The 18,490-nt window shown below is 34.9% G+C and overlaps 1 protein-coding gene across 3 annotated transcripts in view; it reads right to left on the minus strand.

Annotated features, from left to right (window-relative positions):
* Positions 1-1,270: 1,270 nt before the first annotated feature.
* Positions 1,271-18,490, minus strand: part of LOC132559974 (filamin-B-like) — a 113,038-nt gene continuing 95,818 nt past the window's right edge. For 2 of the 3 annotated variants that reach the window (XM_060224619.1, XM_060224618.1), the window contains 15 exons: positions 17,272-17,400; positions 13,422-13,595; positions 13,057-13,215; positions 12,625-12,828; positions 12,270-12,422; positions 9,987-10,115; positions 7,622-7,678; positions 6,273-6,437; positions 5,777-5,878; positions 5,237-5,505; positions 4,700-4,820; positions 4,210-4,380; positions 3,711-3,926; positions 3,061-3,258; positions 1,271-2,744 (listed from right to left, as the gene is read on the minus strand). In XM_060224619.1, coding sequence (XP_060080602.1) covers positions 2,557-2,744; positions 3,061-3,258; positions 3,711-3,926; positions 4,210-4,380; positions 4,700-4,820; positions 5,237-5,505; positions 5,777-5,878; positions 6,273-6,437; positions 7,622-7,678; positions 9,987-10,115; positions 12,270-12,422; positions 12,625-12,828; positions 13,057-13,215; positions 13,422-13,595; positions 17,272-17,400 — 2,435 coding nt within the window. In that variant the 3' untranslated portion in view covers positions 1,271-2,556. The remainder of the gene's footprint in view (positions 2,745-3,060; positions 3,259-3,710; positions 3,927-4,209; positions 4,381-4,699; positions 4,821-5,236; positions 5,506-5,776; positions 5,879-6,272; positions 6,438-7,621; positions 7,679-9,986; positions 10,116-12,269; positions 12,423-12,624; positions 12,829-13,056; positions 13,216-13,421; positions 13,596-17,271; positions 17,401-18,490) is intronic. The other variant, XM_060224620.1, reaches the window with a different exon arrangement.

Below are 18,490 nucleotides of genomic sequence, written 5' to 3' on the forward strand. Positions count from 1 at the left end.
GTTAGGAATCGGGAATAGTTTTTGCCAGGATTTTGGATACTGTATGGCATAACAGTGTATTAAAAGATCACAAACTTGTGCATTTCCATCAGATATCAAACAATTTTCACACGAAGCAATAATTCGAAAATAGAATTATTCAGCTAGGATATAAGTTTGGACATCAAATTGGCTTGGTAAGGTGTTCCTGAATATGCTAATTAAATTATCATCCTGAATATGCAAATCAAATTATCGTCCTGAATATGCAAATTAAATTCTCATCCTGAATATGCAAATATACACCTCTTGAATATGTCTGTTTCAAATTAAAATAAAATGTCCACAAAGATAACATAGCAGCTTTTTATATTTTTTATTGTAGAAATTAGCATACATATATACACAATGCCATAGCAACCATGTAGAGGTCAAAGGTCAGGGCATGTCTGGGGTCACTCAGTGCTTGTGAGCAAAGCAATTATAATCATAAGGATATTGATTTTTGTGGAATAAGCTTTGAAATTTTCATAATATATTACTGATGAAATATGCCTACATGTATGTTTCATGATTACCTTTCTGCATCAATATTAGTCCATGTCTATGTCAGTTATATATGGTATGAAACACGTACCATCTGACTGTAAATAAAGTTTCAAGGTAACACATATTTCTATAATCATAAATATATAATTGTCGTGAAGAAAAGAGGTAGAGAGTGAGGCGACTCCTTGAGAAGGACAGGACAAGCAAGACCTGGAATCACAATATAACCTCAATGCTTCAATTATTAAGATGACACTTAAATTATGTTTAATATAACATGGTAGTGATATATGAGATTTCTATCCTAACACCCCTAAACATCCATATTGGTATAAACCGCATGATTATAATATATGTGATTTATATCCTGACACCCCTTAACATCCATATTGGTACAGACCTCCCATTACTGATGGTTCTTAATTTAAGATTATAAGGGGCTGAAATGATTGGAGAATCCAATTATCACGGAATAATCATCACACGTTGGGATTTTTGAAGTGGGAATATGGGTCAACAAACATCGTAACATTCCTCTTCTATATATGTAAACTTAAAAAAAAAATATCTGTAAAATATTTAATATAAAGTATCAGGATTGAGATTGTGTAAATATATATATATATATTTATATACATAAAACCATGTTTATATGGTTGTATACAAGTAGTAGTTATTTCTAATAAAAACAGTTTGTGCATAGTCATTATATATATCAAGCAAAAAAGTCCACTTCGAAAAGCAAAGTCAAATCTTTATTTCGTACTTCATCATTCATTCGCATATAATATAATTTATTGATAATAATACCCTTCTGCGAAGGTCTATAATATAAGATTTCAAACACAAGATTAAATAGTTAGAACTGATAGCTATACAACCAATTTTCTCTCTCGCAATCCAAGAGAATAAAACTATAGAGATGTGTATTTTACTAGTTACAAGACATGTGTCATGAGAAGAGTTCAAATTAACAAACACCTTTTTTGTGACATTGATCAGCCAATATTTAGAAAATATAAAACTTGCTATGGTAACTTAATGATTCTAAACTTACCACATTAATTTTTTTTTTTGTACATTTCTGCTCGATCAAATTATTCCACAAAGTCAAAATATTTTCTACACCCTCACTTCTCATAATTGGAAGAAAGTCCACATTCTTCACCAACTAAACAAAGCACCATTTGTAAATGTACTGGACAAAAGAACAGTATTTAAACTTCATAATAAAATCTCTCAAAAAGCTTTAATAAAAATCTACAATTAAATTGGTTATTTCTAGCAATAACAACACATATCAACTAATGATGCAGATATTTATACAGAGAAATTGTACTATGGCAAGAGAAAGTGTTGCACTATTGTTCAACAATATTCCGAATGTCAACCCTCAGTATGATGTTGTACAATGTTGTATCATGTTGGATAGTATCATAAATCAACAAGGAACCTGTTCCCCCTTAATTTCTACAGTTGACAATTCCATCTTGTGATCTTGAAAGGTCTATGTGGTCCAAGAGGGGAGGAACTTTTCTCCTCACTGATATTTCATACATAAGCACACATTATTTGTTCAATGAGCATATTTCCTGGAGAAAACATCTATTTTTTTTTGGCATTCAGATGTTTAATCCAAATTGTGTAAAGCATATTATTGCACTTCAAAATCTAAAATATCTAAATGCTGAGGCTGGCAATAGAGATACATGTTTGGTAGAAATATTCAACAACAGAACTCCACACAAACATATTTTTCTATGCAGCTTGTTTTGGCTATGGTTAACAATAGGTCTATATCTGCTTCACGAAAATCACTGCAATTCCTTTCCAACATTTCTTGATTAAAAACATCAACTGCTCGTCATCTCAGCACTTTTACCATATATACAATTTATGACTTTTTTTTTAAGCAAATAAACATTATTTTCAATGTTGTAAGCAAAATGTCATTATACTCTGACATATATTTTTAATGTCATAAGCACAATCATTTTTTTAATGATTTCCTTCTAGATGACCTTGTTACTAGTTGACCTTGACACAGAAGGGACTGCCTGGGATGTGATCCGGTCCCCACTTGACGACTAACATATACTCTCCCATTTCCTTGACGATGTAGTTAATTTTGTAGACGCCACTGCCCTGGTGTTTTACACACAATTCCTCGCAAGGCCCCTTCGGTCCAACCATACCCACATACAAGATGTTGACACCTGCAATCAACCGATAATGACACTTATAACTTGATAAAAACATCATAGATTTGACGTGATACTTTATCATCATTTTTAATATGTATGTATATTAAGACGATATAAATCAAATTTCCTAAATAGATAAGTACTCCTATACTTGGAAACATAACTGCACTAAATAGATGTTTCTGATAAAAAATTTCAATGTTCAAACAAATATGAATATTAACCATAAAATAAATTTGAAAAAAAAAAAAAAATCTCATACAGAAAATGATTTTTTTTTTTTTGTGGTAAGATTAAAAAAGGACATGGACCATGCCATTATACGTACCAGCCATCGTTGTGTCGACGGTGAATGTGGACTGTTTGCCACGGAAAGCTTTCTTCATTCCATTACCCTCACATGTGACATTCGCAGCCTCTGACTGAAATTTGGGAAGGTTGGTGAATCTGCTCATAATGCTTGTCTTTGTGACGGTTTCCACAAGGCACGTTGACAACTCCTGCATGCTTGATGCCTTTCCTTGTCCTAAATATAGCAACATAAAAATAGGTCAGCCATCATCATGTCAACAAAATATCTGGCATCAAAATTTGTCAAATTTGATATTGACCTTTAACCTGATGGCCTTGACCTACCATCAGGTGACATCTCACTTGATTTCAGCCAATCATGCTTCATCATGTCATTGTAAATATTAATCAGTAACCTTCAGATATATCCTTTATCTATTCTTTTTATTCCAATTTCTACTGATAGTAATGATGACCTTTGACCTCTGAACAGGAAAAGCAAATAAGATCAAGTAACTCCTGTAAAGAAGCAATGAAAAATTGTTGAATGTTATCAATCAAAAGGGAAGACAACGAGCCCTGATAATAAATGGTGTTCCAGCGAGTTTCTGTGCACATGCATTACGAATCTCCACGGAAATATGGTCCAGGTTTTATCACCTAGGAACTTTGGTATTCAGTACTGACCTGTAATTTTTGCCTTAAATGGACTACCGGCGACGTAAGAACCAGCATATCGGATAGAGATAAGGTAATCTCCAGGGGCGGTGGGTTTGTATGTGAACTCATAACCCTCCTCTGTTTCCTTACACTCGAGTTTGACCTTGGAGGGTCCTTCAACTGTCACAGCCAAAGCTCCACTTCCAGCGTTACACGTATTCACGAAGAATTTGGCTGGCTCACCTGTAAGAATAACCAACAAGAAAATGAGGTCAAAACTAAGAAGAAATCTGCAATCTATCAAATACACAAAGATATCGTGACTTAATTGTAATATGTTGTAATCACACCTGGTTGGTAGATATAATCCTGTGATCAATAGCCTCCCTTGGATTATGTAAAATTTAGAAAAAGTAACAGATGAATCAGTCATTATTTACATCAAGAGGCTGACTCTTTGTACAGAATTTCTAAAACTTATTGTGAGATGAGTTTTAGGATAACTTGGTTTTCAGACAAAACCTACCAGTTGTTCCCATCCTAAGTCCATCTCCTGATACGTTTACCATGCCTGGATCGGCATCAATCTTTCCAATCATGATACGGAATGGGCTCTCTGGGATCTGACATCCGTCATAGCTGACAAACACCATGTGGGGACCATTTTCTCTTGGGATGAACCGAACAGCATATTCACCTATTGTAAACAAAAAATATTGTATTTTCTATGGCTACATACACTAAAGTATAAACACTTCACACAAATCACTTGTCAAAAATTCTTTTTACCTTCATCAACTACACAATTCAATTTAACAGCCGCAAGTACATCATGGGTACATGCTGGGCACTGTTTTCTAGAACGCAGCCATAAAATTTACCATTGCTACTCATAAAAGATCTGAAATTTATGAATTTCAGTATTAATGATAATCTTTGGTTGCTATAGGGTTCTCACAAAAAAATATAATGTTGTGCGACGAAAATCTTCCTTTTTGTTTTGATTGTGAACTTACCCTCATCAATTTCCTGGATAAAGCCCTCCTCCTCAGCACCAGAGGGGGTCAGAACCATTGCCTTGATCTTGCCTGGTTGGGCACCATTGAAGTGAACTACGAATGAGCATGGCTTGCCAATCTGTAACACAGAATAGTTAAAAAAGAACTGAAACAACAAGCTATCTTTAAAATGTTGTTCTTGGCACACATCAAGATTGTTTTGTCACAAAAGTTGACCTACCTAAAATATTTGCTTTGGTTATCAACATAAATAAAATACGAAAAATATTATCTTTCAAGCTGAAGACCAATAAAAACTTTTTGTATATTCTTGCGACAACAAGAGTCATAGGAGGAATAATGTCCATCAAATTAACATTATCTTGTTTTGACAACTCTGACAAAACTGTTTCTTCATGCCAGCAATTTTTCTTCCATAGCTTATCAAACACTTACTTCTCCAAATAGAAAATTGAGATTTTGCCAATAAATGAGAAATAAAAAATGGAACTTTTTTTTTTTTTTATAAATGTGAAATGAATTCTGATAACATACTCCTTGTCCCTTTGACTGGAGTGCGGACACGGACAGCTTGCGGGCATCGCCTATGCTTGGGGTGACGTAGACTCTGTATGGTGACTGGGGTATGTGTTCATCATTAAACTTGATGGAAACCATGTACTCTCCAGGCTCTGTCACTGTGTAGCTGACACCACATGAGCCGTCCTTACGATCATCAAAGTCAAGCTCAGCCTTAGAAGGTCCTTCTACAGCAATTGACAAACCGCCAGCTCCAGCCTCACGTGTGTAGATGTTAAACTCACCTGAATGTCAAGGTTGGTCAAATTAGTATCCATTAATAGTAAAAAATCGTCCAGAAGATATGCTACAAATCATTTACAAGTTTTCATTGATATACAAACTGAGATCACAATATTATAATCCGAAAATGTGCGACTCGGACCGAAATGCAAGAGGTTCATCCAGCTCTATACAATCGTCCTGGAGTCTTTCAACTGTAACGTGTAACAGGTCATTACATGAAAATATTAACTTAATGAGTATCAGTCCTTTATAATATAATGAAACACTTACATGGTTGGTTGATTTCCCCCTTCTCCAGACCAGGACCAGCAGCGTGCACCTTGTGAGAACCTCCACCAGCAATAGGACCTACTGTAAACTCAAATGGACTACCTGTAACAGAAAGCAAGCATGCTTTTAGCTCAGCAACGACACTGCCATATCATGCAATCGGGTAAACCTTCCTTGTATGAACAAACTGACTCCCATCTGTGCTCAAGATCAATAAATGATAAAGGGGAGATAACTATGGTGAACTGGGAGTATTTCTGAAAAGGGGAATAAATGAGGAATGACTTACAATAAAGGAAATCATTATTATAATTATCATTATTGATAAAGGGGAGATAACTATGGTAAATTGGTAATATTTCTGATAAGGGGAGAGAAATGATACAATAAAAACAACAACTGGAATTAATGAAGATGACAAAGATAAAGCTTTAATGAAGTAAGTTGATCATTTGTGTTAAAGGGGTACCTTGATGACAAATGGGCAAAACTGTACCTGGAATATGCATATCCTTGTGTTTCACACAAACGGTGTGTACTCCCATTTCCTTTGGAACAAATTTAATACTATAGTGGCTGTCATCTAAACTAATGATGTCACACAACTCTGTAACACCTGTTGGACTGGTTACCGACGCTGTCATATCAAAAGGACTTGTCCCTACAAATGTAAACAAATTCAGACGTTGATCCAATGTAATTCTTGTTTGCTGGTATAATGACGTTTTGTTAATATTTTCATTTTCCATCCATTTCCGTGAAAAATTCAATAATACAGAAATTTGTTAATTTTATGAGTCGCAGTACTCCGTTTACAAATAGAAAAACAGCCACCGTATAATACATACCAGTTGTAATTAGAATGCACACATTTGCATACAATTTATAAGTTGACTCCAAACAATACATATGAAAAATGATTAGAATACTATAGTTAATTATATAATAAATGATATCCAAGCAAATGAAGTTTTACTGAAGATCAATCACAGCATGTTAAAAAAATTGAGAAAAAATGAACACTGAGAAAAAAAAGCTTAAAACAGGATCATGCTGATTTTTCTGGCTGTTTTGTGCAATACCAATCACATGAACAGCTGATGGTAAAAAAAAATTAATTCAGAACTCATGATAGGTCAAATCATACATGCTAATTTTGCTAAGAATTTAATAAAACAGCACATTTCTTTGGAACATAGTGAATTCCTACAGAAAACTTATGTTGGAAAAGTCACAAGTCAAAAGGTCATAGGTCAACAGATCCATGCTGACATAAGAATCAAAAGTTCTGATCAGAAAGGTTATTTGGGTCAAAAGATCAGAAATCACAGGTCATAGTTCATAAAAGTTGACAACCTTAGAGTAAAAGTAATAATACAAATTGAAGGGAATATTTACTGTAAATGAACTATCCTTCATGCATGATCTACTTTTGCTAATTTTAAGATTGAAACAAATTCATGAAATTGCTGCTAAGAATTTTAGCTGTTGAAGATATTAAGTTTGCAGTCTGAAATGTTTTAGAGGAAGTTTCCCAAAAACAAATCTTCAGTACTTTTTTAATATCAGATTTTTTTATCTTTTATCAGGTAAGGTTAAATCCAAGCTGGGGTCAAATCCAAGCAGGACTTGTTGACAAACAAAAACACATAGGTGTAACACAACCTTTCAATCATTAATTTTTCCAGATGAAATTGTCACCACATCGGCTGTTTGGTGGACAATATACACGTATTGTGGGGTTACCAGAAAGGGGACTCAGAGAAGGTTTCGGGAGGAGGAGGGATTCAAATTTACAACAACAATAACAAGGCCTTAAGTTCTTCACCTTCATGACTACCCTACCTTTGGAAACATGAGTTTCTAATATCCGAAAGGCACCAATTTTGGCTAAGTATTGAACTACAATAAAACAGCAAACTTGTAGTACTAATTACAACACACAGGTGTTCATTGTAACAAAGAATATGAAACAGTCGCAACAGTTTTAAACAGTTGCTATAGTTACCAAGTACAACAAATTTGGATCAGTGGCTATGGTCACAAAAAATGTAATACAGCTGTCATGGTCACAAAAATATCGGGAAATATGTGAAACAAATGAAAACAACAACCTTGATTACAATAAAATTTTGCAACATGGTGTTTAATCAAGTGGTCCTTCTTGAATATAATGTTCATCGTGAATAAGGAAAGTTTTGAAGCAGACAGAATTTTTGCTTGGAAAAGTGAATAATTGTGTTACGTTTAGCTTTGTTTCAGTGCCAACTGCTAGCATTAATGTGAGAGTATTTCCTGTGCGTTGTGTGTTTGATAGCCGAAGTCTACTTACTTCCCATCCACCAACTGCCTCCAAAATCTTCTCCATCACAAACAACACACTCAATTATTTTACAAACTATTTATCATTCTAACAGTGCCTACAACTGTAAATGTCTGACAGGTGATGTATGAAACACAAGTGTCCCTGTTTACGGCTAAATGTTTCCATAGTAACCAAATAATCTTGTTCTCCATTCCTTGGTATCAACATCACGTTAATGAGGAAATTCAAACTTGAAAGAGGGTGGGTGGTTACCATGGTTTAATAAAAGTCAAGATTTCCTTAGGAAAATGGTATTTTCAAAGTTATTAATAGTAACGTCTTCAGACCTGGAAGATTTTTCCGACAAAATTCTTCAATGCTATTGGAACTAAAACTAATGTTATGATTTATCACTGAATCTTTCTATATACCAAAATCCTTTAATGTAACCATGCAAACATCAATGTAAAAACATCCATCGAGCTCCCTCCTGTTATCTCCCAAATGTATTCACATGCGGTTATAAATACATTTAAAGTTATTTTTAGATTGAGTGTACTTAAAATAAAATTTTTCAGGTTGGTTGATGTTGATAATATACCTGATATGCGATCTTACATTCACATTAGATTCATGGAAAAGCGACTTCAGATATACAGAGAAGTTGTACCCTGGTCGTGCTTACACAGAACAGTGATGAAAAAGATGCAACTCGAGATAGTTATATATATACTGCTCCTAACAACAAACAGTATCGCCTCAACCCCATTTTTGAAATATTTTAGCAATATCTGAAAGCAAAACACTTGATGCAAGGAGACTGTAAAACCAAGAAAATAAAACCCATTAAACTTAACCTGGCAGTTTTACATACAAACCTGCTAACATGACTTCACAAAGATTTGAAGAGTGGATGGTGCTAACAGAGAATGTGTTTTTAATGAATGAAAATGATGTAAACTTCATTCATAAAAGACTGATTGTATTTACAAACTTTCAAGTTTTTAAACATCAAATGAGTAAGTAATTGGACAAGCCATACCATTACAAATTTAAACACACATCTGCTATTAAATATACAACATCCTTTACTACACATGACTTAACGGAATTTTAATGGGGTATATACAAAAATGTTTTAATTGATCTTTAATGGATCTTTAATTGGTGATTAATGAAACTTTATGGCACACTAAGAAACTACTTCCCCTAAACATGTGCACTAGACAGTATTTATGTAGCGTTTTTTCTTCTTTTTTCACAGCCAGAGGAAGCATGGATATCTGCCAAAATTTCAGGAATGTTTGTTTCACAATACCAACATTTTGCTAAGTGTCTATCATCAAAAAACACAAACTGTTGAAGAGCCTATCTTCAAACAGAAAACTGTGAAATCTTAGAATTTAAATTTCAGAACATCTCAGTTGTGATTAAGATGAAATGGCAAACCAAATTAAACCACATTCGTCATGAACAAAAAGCCGACTTTCACAGGAAATATCAGGAGTTTTTGGAATTTTTAAAATTTTACTTCAATTAGACATTTGTGAAATTTATGAAATCACTTCATTAATTAAGATTTTTATGTTTTAATCATTAATAACAGCATGCAAGTGAAAAAAATATATTGTTAACTTGTCTGTCAGCAAATTAAGAGTAAATATTGAAGAGCCTGGTTAATTAATTAGACAACTAATTAAGAAACATCTTGACCTGAAATACAGGTAATTAGTCGCAAAACAGTAATAAAAATGCAGGTTATTAGTTAATTAAATTAGTCGTCTAATCTACAGTTATCTTATTATCTAATTCATCATGTTGTTTGACAGAATTGGCAAGAGTTACCATATGACAGCATTACTGAAATGTTAGATCAGAGTTACACAGGTGAGATTAAATCCTTACCGGGGATTTTAAGACTGAGTTCACACTGACTGCCAATATGAGTGATATCTGCAGCCTCTCTGTGGCGTGTGATCCTCTCTGTAATTCTGGAAGAAGACTCTCCCCCAATCTTCACTGTGTATGGACTTCCTGTTCAAACAAAATCAAAAAGTTTTGTTGTAGTTTCATTCGATCCAGCTTTTTCTTTTGTAACATTGGTCATTGTTTAATATTTCAGTCAATGATTCCTCTCTACTGCTGTATACTTATCACTCGGAGATGAAATTTTTCCATTCTGACGAATCTGGTAGCCATTTTTTTGTTTAAGAAATATAGAAATATATGTTTGAACTACCTTAATGATATGAACATAAAACAAACAAACAACTTAACTGTCAACAGATATATCTACCAATTATAATGTAGTGATCATAACCTATATAGGGGAGGGGGAGGAAGGGGGGGGGGCGACGTCTCCATGTGTGTTTGATCGTTTTTTATCGGCTAAGAAAATTTATAGATTTCACAATTCAGTTTGTACATAATAACTAAAAGCTTCTTTGTTGGTACAAAATCTGTTCATAGTTAGACACACAAAAATGTTACTGGAACATACTCAAAACAAATCATGTTTACAGATGTTTGGAACAAGAAACAGAAATATTCAGTTCTAAGAGATAATGATTTCTGCCACGCCTTCCCCATCTGATATGAGCTAGATATTTGGAAGATCAAATAATTGCTGCAATGGTTCAATGCTAAATAGACCTTTATTTGATATATTAGAAGTAGATCTCAATGTTTATGTAAAAATCACATGTACATGAAAGTATATTCTTTTAAGCATCATAGTAACAATAACCCATCTCCAATATTTCTATTCTATAGCCTCCTCCCCTACAGAGATAAAAAATTACACCAACAGCAACCAATAAAATGTCAGAATAAATTAAGTCCTGAACTACATTTTTAAGATAAGCGCCCCCTGGTGTGTTTCTATGACATAAGTATAAAACTGACTACAGCCAGACTATTCCTCCCTCCACTAAACAAGCTGATACCAATCTTAGTACAACCCCCATCACCAGTTGAAGATTTATATCAATAAAGAACTCCATATTTCCTCTAAATTAACAAAAACTTCTCAATATTTCCATTGTGTCTCTCCTAAATTCAACCAAATACTTTTTCAACAACATCCCAGTATTTTCATTTCCCCCCACTCCCCCCCCCCCCCCCCAAATCTTTTTTGGCAAGTTTTCTTGCACTTAATAAGAGGTTTTTCTCCACTAATCTGATGAGCAACATCAACATCAAAACAAAACAAAAACAAAGCACATATATTTTTGAGCAGATGTATTTAAAATGCTATATTTTACATCCAATTCCAATGAACCACTGCTGGTGTTTTTAATTTTCATTTTCTCATTTGACGAGTTCAGAGGCCACTGAAAAAGTTTTTTCTTTTTGAAATGTTAAGATTTTCAGTATATAAAAAAAAAATTTGACGGGGGTGAAGGGATTTAATTTGTGACACCCATGACTTTAACATCCTTAATCAACACAAAGATCACTTTGATGATCAAATCCCTGATATATCTGACTAGTGACTTGGCAGACGACCGATGTGTTTATTAATATAAATATCTTAGCTGTCTGTCTCATCTCAGAAAAAATTTCAAAATCTCTGTTCATGGAAGAAATAATCATGGCACTAAACATTCTTGAAAATATATCTTTACATCTTCATACTTAATCAAAACTGATTGGATGTTTCACACAATAACTATCCTGAAATAGGGAAATGAAAAATACTTTAACTTTGTTTGCGTCTACATAGGAGTCTAGCTGAAGATATAACCATTTCTAACATCTGGTATGCCGTACCTGAACATTACGCAGTGATTTTATCACCCTATCACAATCTGTAGATAAACTAATAATGAATTAATAGGGTATTCAGCAATTGTGAAAATCTGCAAATACTTTTTACATTACAAGACACGTGGAAAATAAATTTACCGTTGGATGACTGAAATTAAGCAAAGGGTTCGGGTGCACTTTCTTATTTCAAATAACAGTAGGCACTTTGATATGCTCTGGAACGGTAAATAGTCTTGAAAACGTGGTTTCAAGTTTTTATTACAAGTTCACTAATTGGCCTTGACGATAACTGAAATGATAACCTGTCACTTAGATTTCAGCATAAAATCGTCTGTTTAGAAAAAAAAACCTAGCGGATGATCAAAGACAATCGAAAATGTCACAGTGTTTAGTTAGAATCTTTCAACAATTAACATTTACCTGGCACTTGCTCGTCGGCGAATTTGATGTTAATGACATAATTTCCAGGCTCAGTTGGTTTGTAAGTTACACGACAACTTCCATCTTCATTGTCCAGACATTCAATGTCAGCCTTGCTGGGGCCTTCAATGGACAGACTCAGACCACCGTAGCCTAGCAACAGATATATATGACAAGGATTATTGTAACCTTGCAACAAATTTTATGATAATAGAATGACAATAGTGACCTAACGACAATAAAACATGACATTCAGGACTGTAACCTTAGCAACAATCGTTTTGCCATAACATAAAAAATAGCAAAAAATAATATTGTAAATGTAAAACCAGATTTGATGAGATAAACTACTCACCTGCATCCCTAGTATCCACAGTGAATTCATTAATTTCATTGGCCATTCCTGTCTGCAGGCCTGGACCACTGACGCGGACCTTGCTGGCATTTCCGAGTTCACTCTCGCCCACGTAGATTTTGAAGGGGCTGCCAGTGATGTGTGTTCCATTCCTAAATACATTGACTAAATGCTCTCCAACTTCATGGGGAGTAAACGAGATTCCTGAAAACAGAGGAAAATACTAATTCAAATGAACTTTCCAAAACAATTTTTCGAAGAAATCAATGTGTTAAAATCTTTTGGTCCAATTAATACTTTTTGCATATCACAATGACCCATATATAGTCACTGAGCTTTTATTATATTCTTCCTTATATGGAAGTCCATAGCTCTAAAAAGTGACCATTATCATTGGACAATTGGACTGTTAAGATTGGATTCAATATTTACCTAAGTGACCATTGGCTAAACGTTTGAGCAGGCAGGGTTCCTCGTTGCCCGATGGCGTTCTAATAGTGGCCATCAGACTACCAATATCAGATTCAGTGACCTTGAGTGATACCTCACTACTACGACCGATCTGGGCACGTTTCTTCACCTCAGTAGAGGCTGAAAAATCCAATCAAATGAAATTGGTTATACATTTTGATAAAATCTTATATCCGATAAAACAGGTTTTTACACCAGTATCGTAAAAGGAACAAAAACAATAATTAGTATGTGAGTAAGTTCTTAACTTTCTCTTACTGCATTGAAACTAAATATTTCATTTTACAATTAAGCAACATATAAGATTATAAGTTTTAATCACTTACGAGTGATTTTGGCGGTGAAAGGCGAACCAGAGATGTGTTGATCTGCGAATTTACAGGTAATGTTATACTCCCCAGGGGCTGTTGGTATGTAAGATACTGTGCAAGTGCCATTTCCGTTATCCTGGCATTTAATCTCAGTCTTGGATGGACCTTCAATGGCCAGGGACAGACCACCTGTAAAACAAACATAGAAATGATCAAGTTTGATACAAAGAATATCAGATGTGATCAATATCTTCAAAATGCTTTTTTATCATTTAAAATCATATTGAGTAAACAAGAGTCTTTCTAACAGAGAATTACAAAGAAATTTATCAAAATTTTGCATGAATACCTTAGAGTATTAAAAAAATCCATGGAAAGTATACAACACAGGAAAATATTCACTACAAAACCATCCAGGCATGCATTCCCACCATCAGATCATAGTGTAGTCCAGAACTTCAGACAGATCTAACTTAGACAGCCACTGTACATTACTGTATATAACAAAATAGCCAGCAGCATACACCCAGAAATATCCTTGCCCCATGGACATTTGTAATCAGTATCATTTGGCTAACTTCACAAAAACTCTTATTTGTTGGCTGGAAGGTATGTTTTCTTTACAAAGTATATCTCCAAACTAGTTCCTTCATATCTTCTGTGGGTTAATACACATGTATGTAGGTTTTCACTTATCTATTTCCAAAAACTAAATTAACCTGATTCCACTGTACAATTTTCTGAAGTAAGAACAGCTATTTGGGTCAAGAGATAATCTGTAAGATGGAAAAAACAAATTTGTTGCTTTTATCCTGAAATAAACACTCTACCCTGAGGTAAAAATTCTACCCTGAGGTAATTACTCTACCCTGAGGTAATTACTCTACCCTGAGGTAATTACTCTACCCTGAGGTAATTACTCTACCCTGAGGTAATTACTCTACCCTGAGGTAAACACTCTACCCTGAGGTAATTACTCTACCCTGAAGTAATCAATCTACCCTGAAGTAAACACTCTACCCTGAGGTAACACTCTACCCTGAGATAAAAATTCTACCCTGAGGTAATTACTCTACCCTGAGGTAAAAATTCTACCCTGAGGTAAAAATTCTACCCTGAGGTAATTACTCTACCCTGAGGTAATTACTCTACCCTGAGGTAAACACTCTACCCTGAGGTAATTACTCTACCCTGAAGTAATCAATCTACCCTGAAGTAAACACTCTACCCTGAGGTAACACTCTACCCTGAGGTAAAAATTCTACCCTGAGGTAATTACTCTACCCTGAAGTAAACACTCTACCCTGAGGTAAAAATTCTACCCTGAGGTAATTACTCTACCCTGAGGTAAAAATTCTACCCTGAGGTAATTACTCTACCCTGAGGTAAAAATTCTACCCTGAGGTAATTACTCTACCCTGAGGTAATTACTCTACCCTGAAGTAATCAATCTACCCTGAAGTAAACACTCTACCCTGAGGTAACACTCTACCCTGAGGTAAACACTCTACCCTGAGGTAAACACTCTACCCTGAAATAAACACTCTACCCTGAGGTAAACACTCTACCCTGAGGTAATTACTCTACCCTGAAGTAATCAATCTACCCTGAAGTAAACACTCTACCCTGAGGTAAACACTCTACCCTGAGGTAAACACTCTACTCTGAGGTAATTACTCTACCCTGAGGTAAACACTCTACCTTGAGGTAAACACTCTACCTTGAGGTAAACACTCTCCTCTGAGGTAATTACTCTACCTTTAGGTAAACACTCTACCCTGTAGTAAACACTTTTCCAAACTTAAAGAAAATATATTTAAACATCACTGAAAATGATGCAGCATTATGGTGTGTTATAGGGCTGGACAGGAATGGACAAGGTAAAGCAGTATACCCCAATGTTTGATTGTCATGAGACCACAGACTGTTATGACAACTACAGGAATCTTTTATCATTTTCACTTCCCTTTCTAGAGGGAACCTTTATCTATCAACCTACATTAGTCTTAGTTATCATCAATTCCAGTGTTCATTGAAATTTCCAGTTTTATTTTAGGCATATCTTTGTGAAAACTTAATAAAATTCCATCCTACGTTAATGTCTATTCCATCAACCATGTTGCCACCCTCTGTTCTAACATAATATCCATTCCATCAACCATGTTGCCACCCTCTGTTCTAACATAATATCAATTCCATCAACCATGTTGCCACCCTCTGTTCTAGTATAATATCCATTCCATCAACTATGTTGCCACCCTCTGTTCTAACATAATATCAATTCCATCAACCATGTTGCCACCCTCTGTTCTAGTGTAATATCAATTCCATCAACCATGTTGCCACCCTCTGTTCTAATAAAATATCCATTCCATCAACCATGTTGCCACCCTCTATTTTGATATACAATGTGAAGTTGCACTGTTCAAACTGTTACTTCAGTCATTTCAGATATAAATATCCAATATACTGTTTTCCGTTCCTGTTTTTTTTATTGCAGAAAAGTTTTGATATACCGATCATCAGACCCCCTTTCCCTCCCCTTCCCCCCTTCCAAAACCCATTAGCATTGTATAATAGAAGGTTCATTATAAAACTCTACATCAATGGGTTCACCAACCTATTAAGACTTCTGGTAAATTGCCCAGAAGTCAGAAATTGTAAACTCATAACATTATCTCATGCAGATTGCCTTTCTTGATACGGAAAATGAAATGCAAGGATTTGAATGAAAACTTGGGCTAACAAAGATAACGTTCATTAGCATAGGCTATGTATAGAACAAAACCTGAAATGATGATAATCATAATGTAGAATTATTTCCTGAACGAGATAAAAGATACAAAAGGCGGTTCCTTACAGAATCAAGAAGACTTAAGGGTGTATGCTATATTATACAAACTACATCCCTGATCTAACTAGAAACATTTTGTGTAATTGATATCCATTTTTGACAAAAAATTTCTATAAAATGAAAACACTAAGACATTAAGGCTAAGGGTATTAAAATTGTTGCTATCACAAAATGACTATATGTTTGAGCCAATAGGTAAAAATTGTGTAAAATGGAAATCATGTGGCTTTCATTTCCAGGGAGAAGTTTATAATCCACTACGTAACCTAAATCTTTAATCTGATGAATTTACACGAGAACCACAAGTAAAATGCCAGTGGATTCGTTTCTTATCACGTCTCTCCTCACGAATTTAACACTTGAGCTAGATTACAGACATACTGTGTGAAAAGTTTACCACACTTCTGTCAAAACTTTTAGTGTCCACCGAGATAAACAGAAAAAACATTTACCAATAAATGAAAAACCGCACCCCCCCTCCCCCTCCATATCTGAAGGAGAAATCACGCAGTACACCTCTGTTACTGTAACCATGGTGATGAGAGACTAGGAGAAGATAACTGCAGTTTTCTAAAGGTAATACAGTGCACATGTTAAAACCTCATTTCTAATAATCCTTGAGGTTACAACAATGGATAAGAAGTTGGCTCAGCCATAAAATAACCTCTGAAATGGTACTAACTTTAAACCTTCTAACACACGACTACCGAAGCTGCTTTATTCATATTTCCCCAATAGTAACCATTCACTCCATTTCATTTTCATTTTGTTTTTATATCATGTTCTATTACAAGACACACCTGCACCAGTATCCTTGGTTACAAGTTGGTGTAATGTTTGATATGACATACCTGCACCAGTATCCTTGGTTACAAGTTGGTGTAATGTTTGATATGACATACCTGCACCAGTATCCTTGGTTAAAGGTCTTTGTAATGTTTGATATGACATACAATGTACCTGCACCAGTATCCTTGGTTACAAGTTTGTGTAATGTTTGATATGACATACCTGCACCAGCATCCTTGGTTACTATGGTGAACTCTGCAGGTTCGTTAACCACTCCATGACACAGGCCAGGACCATAGGCAGTCACATGACCACTGTTTACTGCATCTACGTGGAACTGGAACGGACTTCCTGGATAAGTAGAAAATAGCCCGGTCACTAAATTAGAAATTGACATGTGATTGTAAATAACAATTTGTTGAAAACTGTTTGTATAAGTTAAAAAAAGGAGAAGGGAGGGAGGGGGCAGGCTGATTTTGCAGTGCAGTTTGATGACGGCAACTTTTAAACATAGGGGCGTGGATGACAATGACTATTGCTTGTTTGTTGACATGACCAACACAAGGAGGAAGATAAATCCTATATATACCTTAACCAATTAGATTTCTTGGCCACCCACACATTATAAAATATTCAGCACTTATTTTAGGCCACATTTAAGGACAACTCTGTATATTTGTTACAGTAATAAACATGTCTATTAAAGAGGATTAAACAGGTAAAGCTGTCAATTCCATAAAGTTAGGAACTTTTATTACAAATTGAGAACAATGTCTGCTATATATTAACATCAAAGAGTCCGGGATCCACAATATACATCTGCTAACTTTATAAGAAGGAAGGGGAGACCAGGAAATGCCATCCCACTTTTCCATACTATTACCATCAGGAGCCCCCACACTTCCTTCAAAAACAGCCAAAACAAACTCTCCCCTGTATCTTATAAAATAAATCCATCGACTCCTATATAACAAACATGTTTTAAAAGCCATCTTTACCTTCAGAAGACATGCCGTTAAATACCCAGTTGAACCTGCACTACATACCAGAAATTACAAAGCAGGATATGTTTGATAAGGGTTGATTTTGATATGACATGAACATTAACCATACTGCATTTGTTTAAAATTGACATTTCCAATTACTGTTAAAGATCTCCTGACAAGTCTGAGCAATCGTTGGCCTCCAGGAAATACCATTTCTTTCAAATTCAATCAAGACCCGATTAGCTGATTGCAAGAAATGTTACATCATTTGGCGTAATGAGAGGCCATACATGTACTACCTACCAAACCTGCTGCCAACGGAGGCGTCTCATAGGCCAGAAATGTTTTGGAAATACAGAAAAAGTCTCACAGAAACATCCTTGAGCTAATTTTGAACAGATATATCTCGTTTTCTACACATCATTTCATCCACTGACAGCTGCAGATGATTTTAG

Source organism: Ylistrum balloti, unplaced genomic scaffold, assembly GCF_031769215.1.
Source record: "Ylistrum balloti isolate Yb309-2 unplaced genomic scaffold, AGI_CSIRO_Ybal_v1 Utg371000, whole genome shotgun sequence".
NCBI classification, from domain to species: Eukaryota; Metazoa; Mollusca; class Bivalvia; order Pectinida; family Pectinidae; genus Ylistrum; species Ylistrum balloti.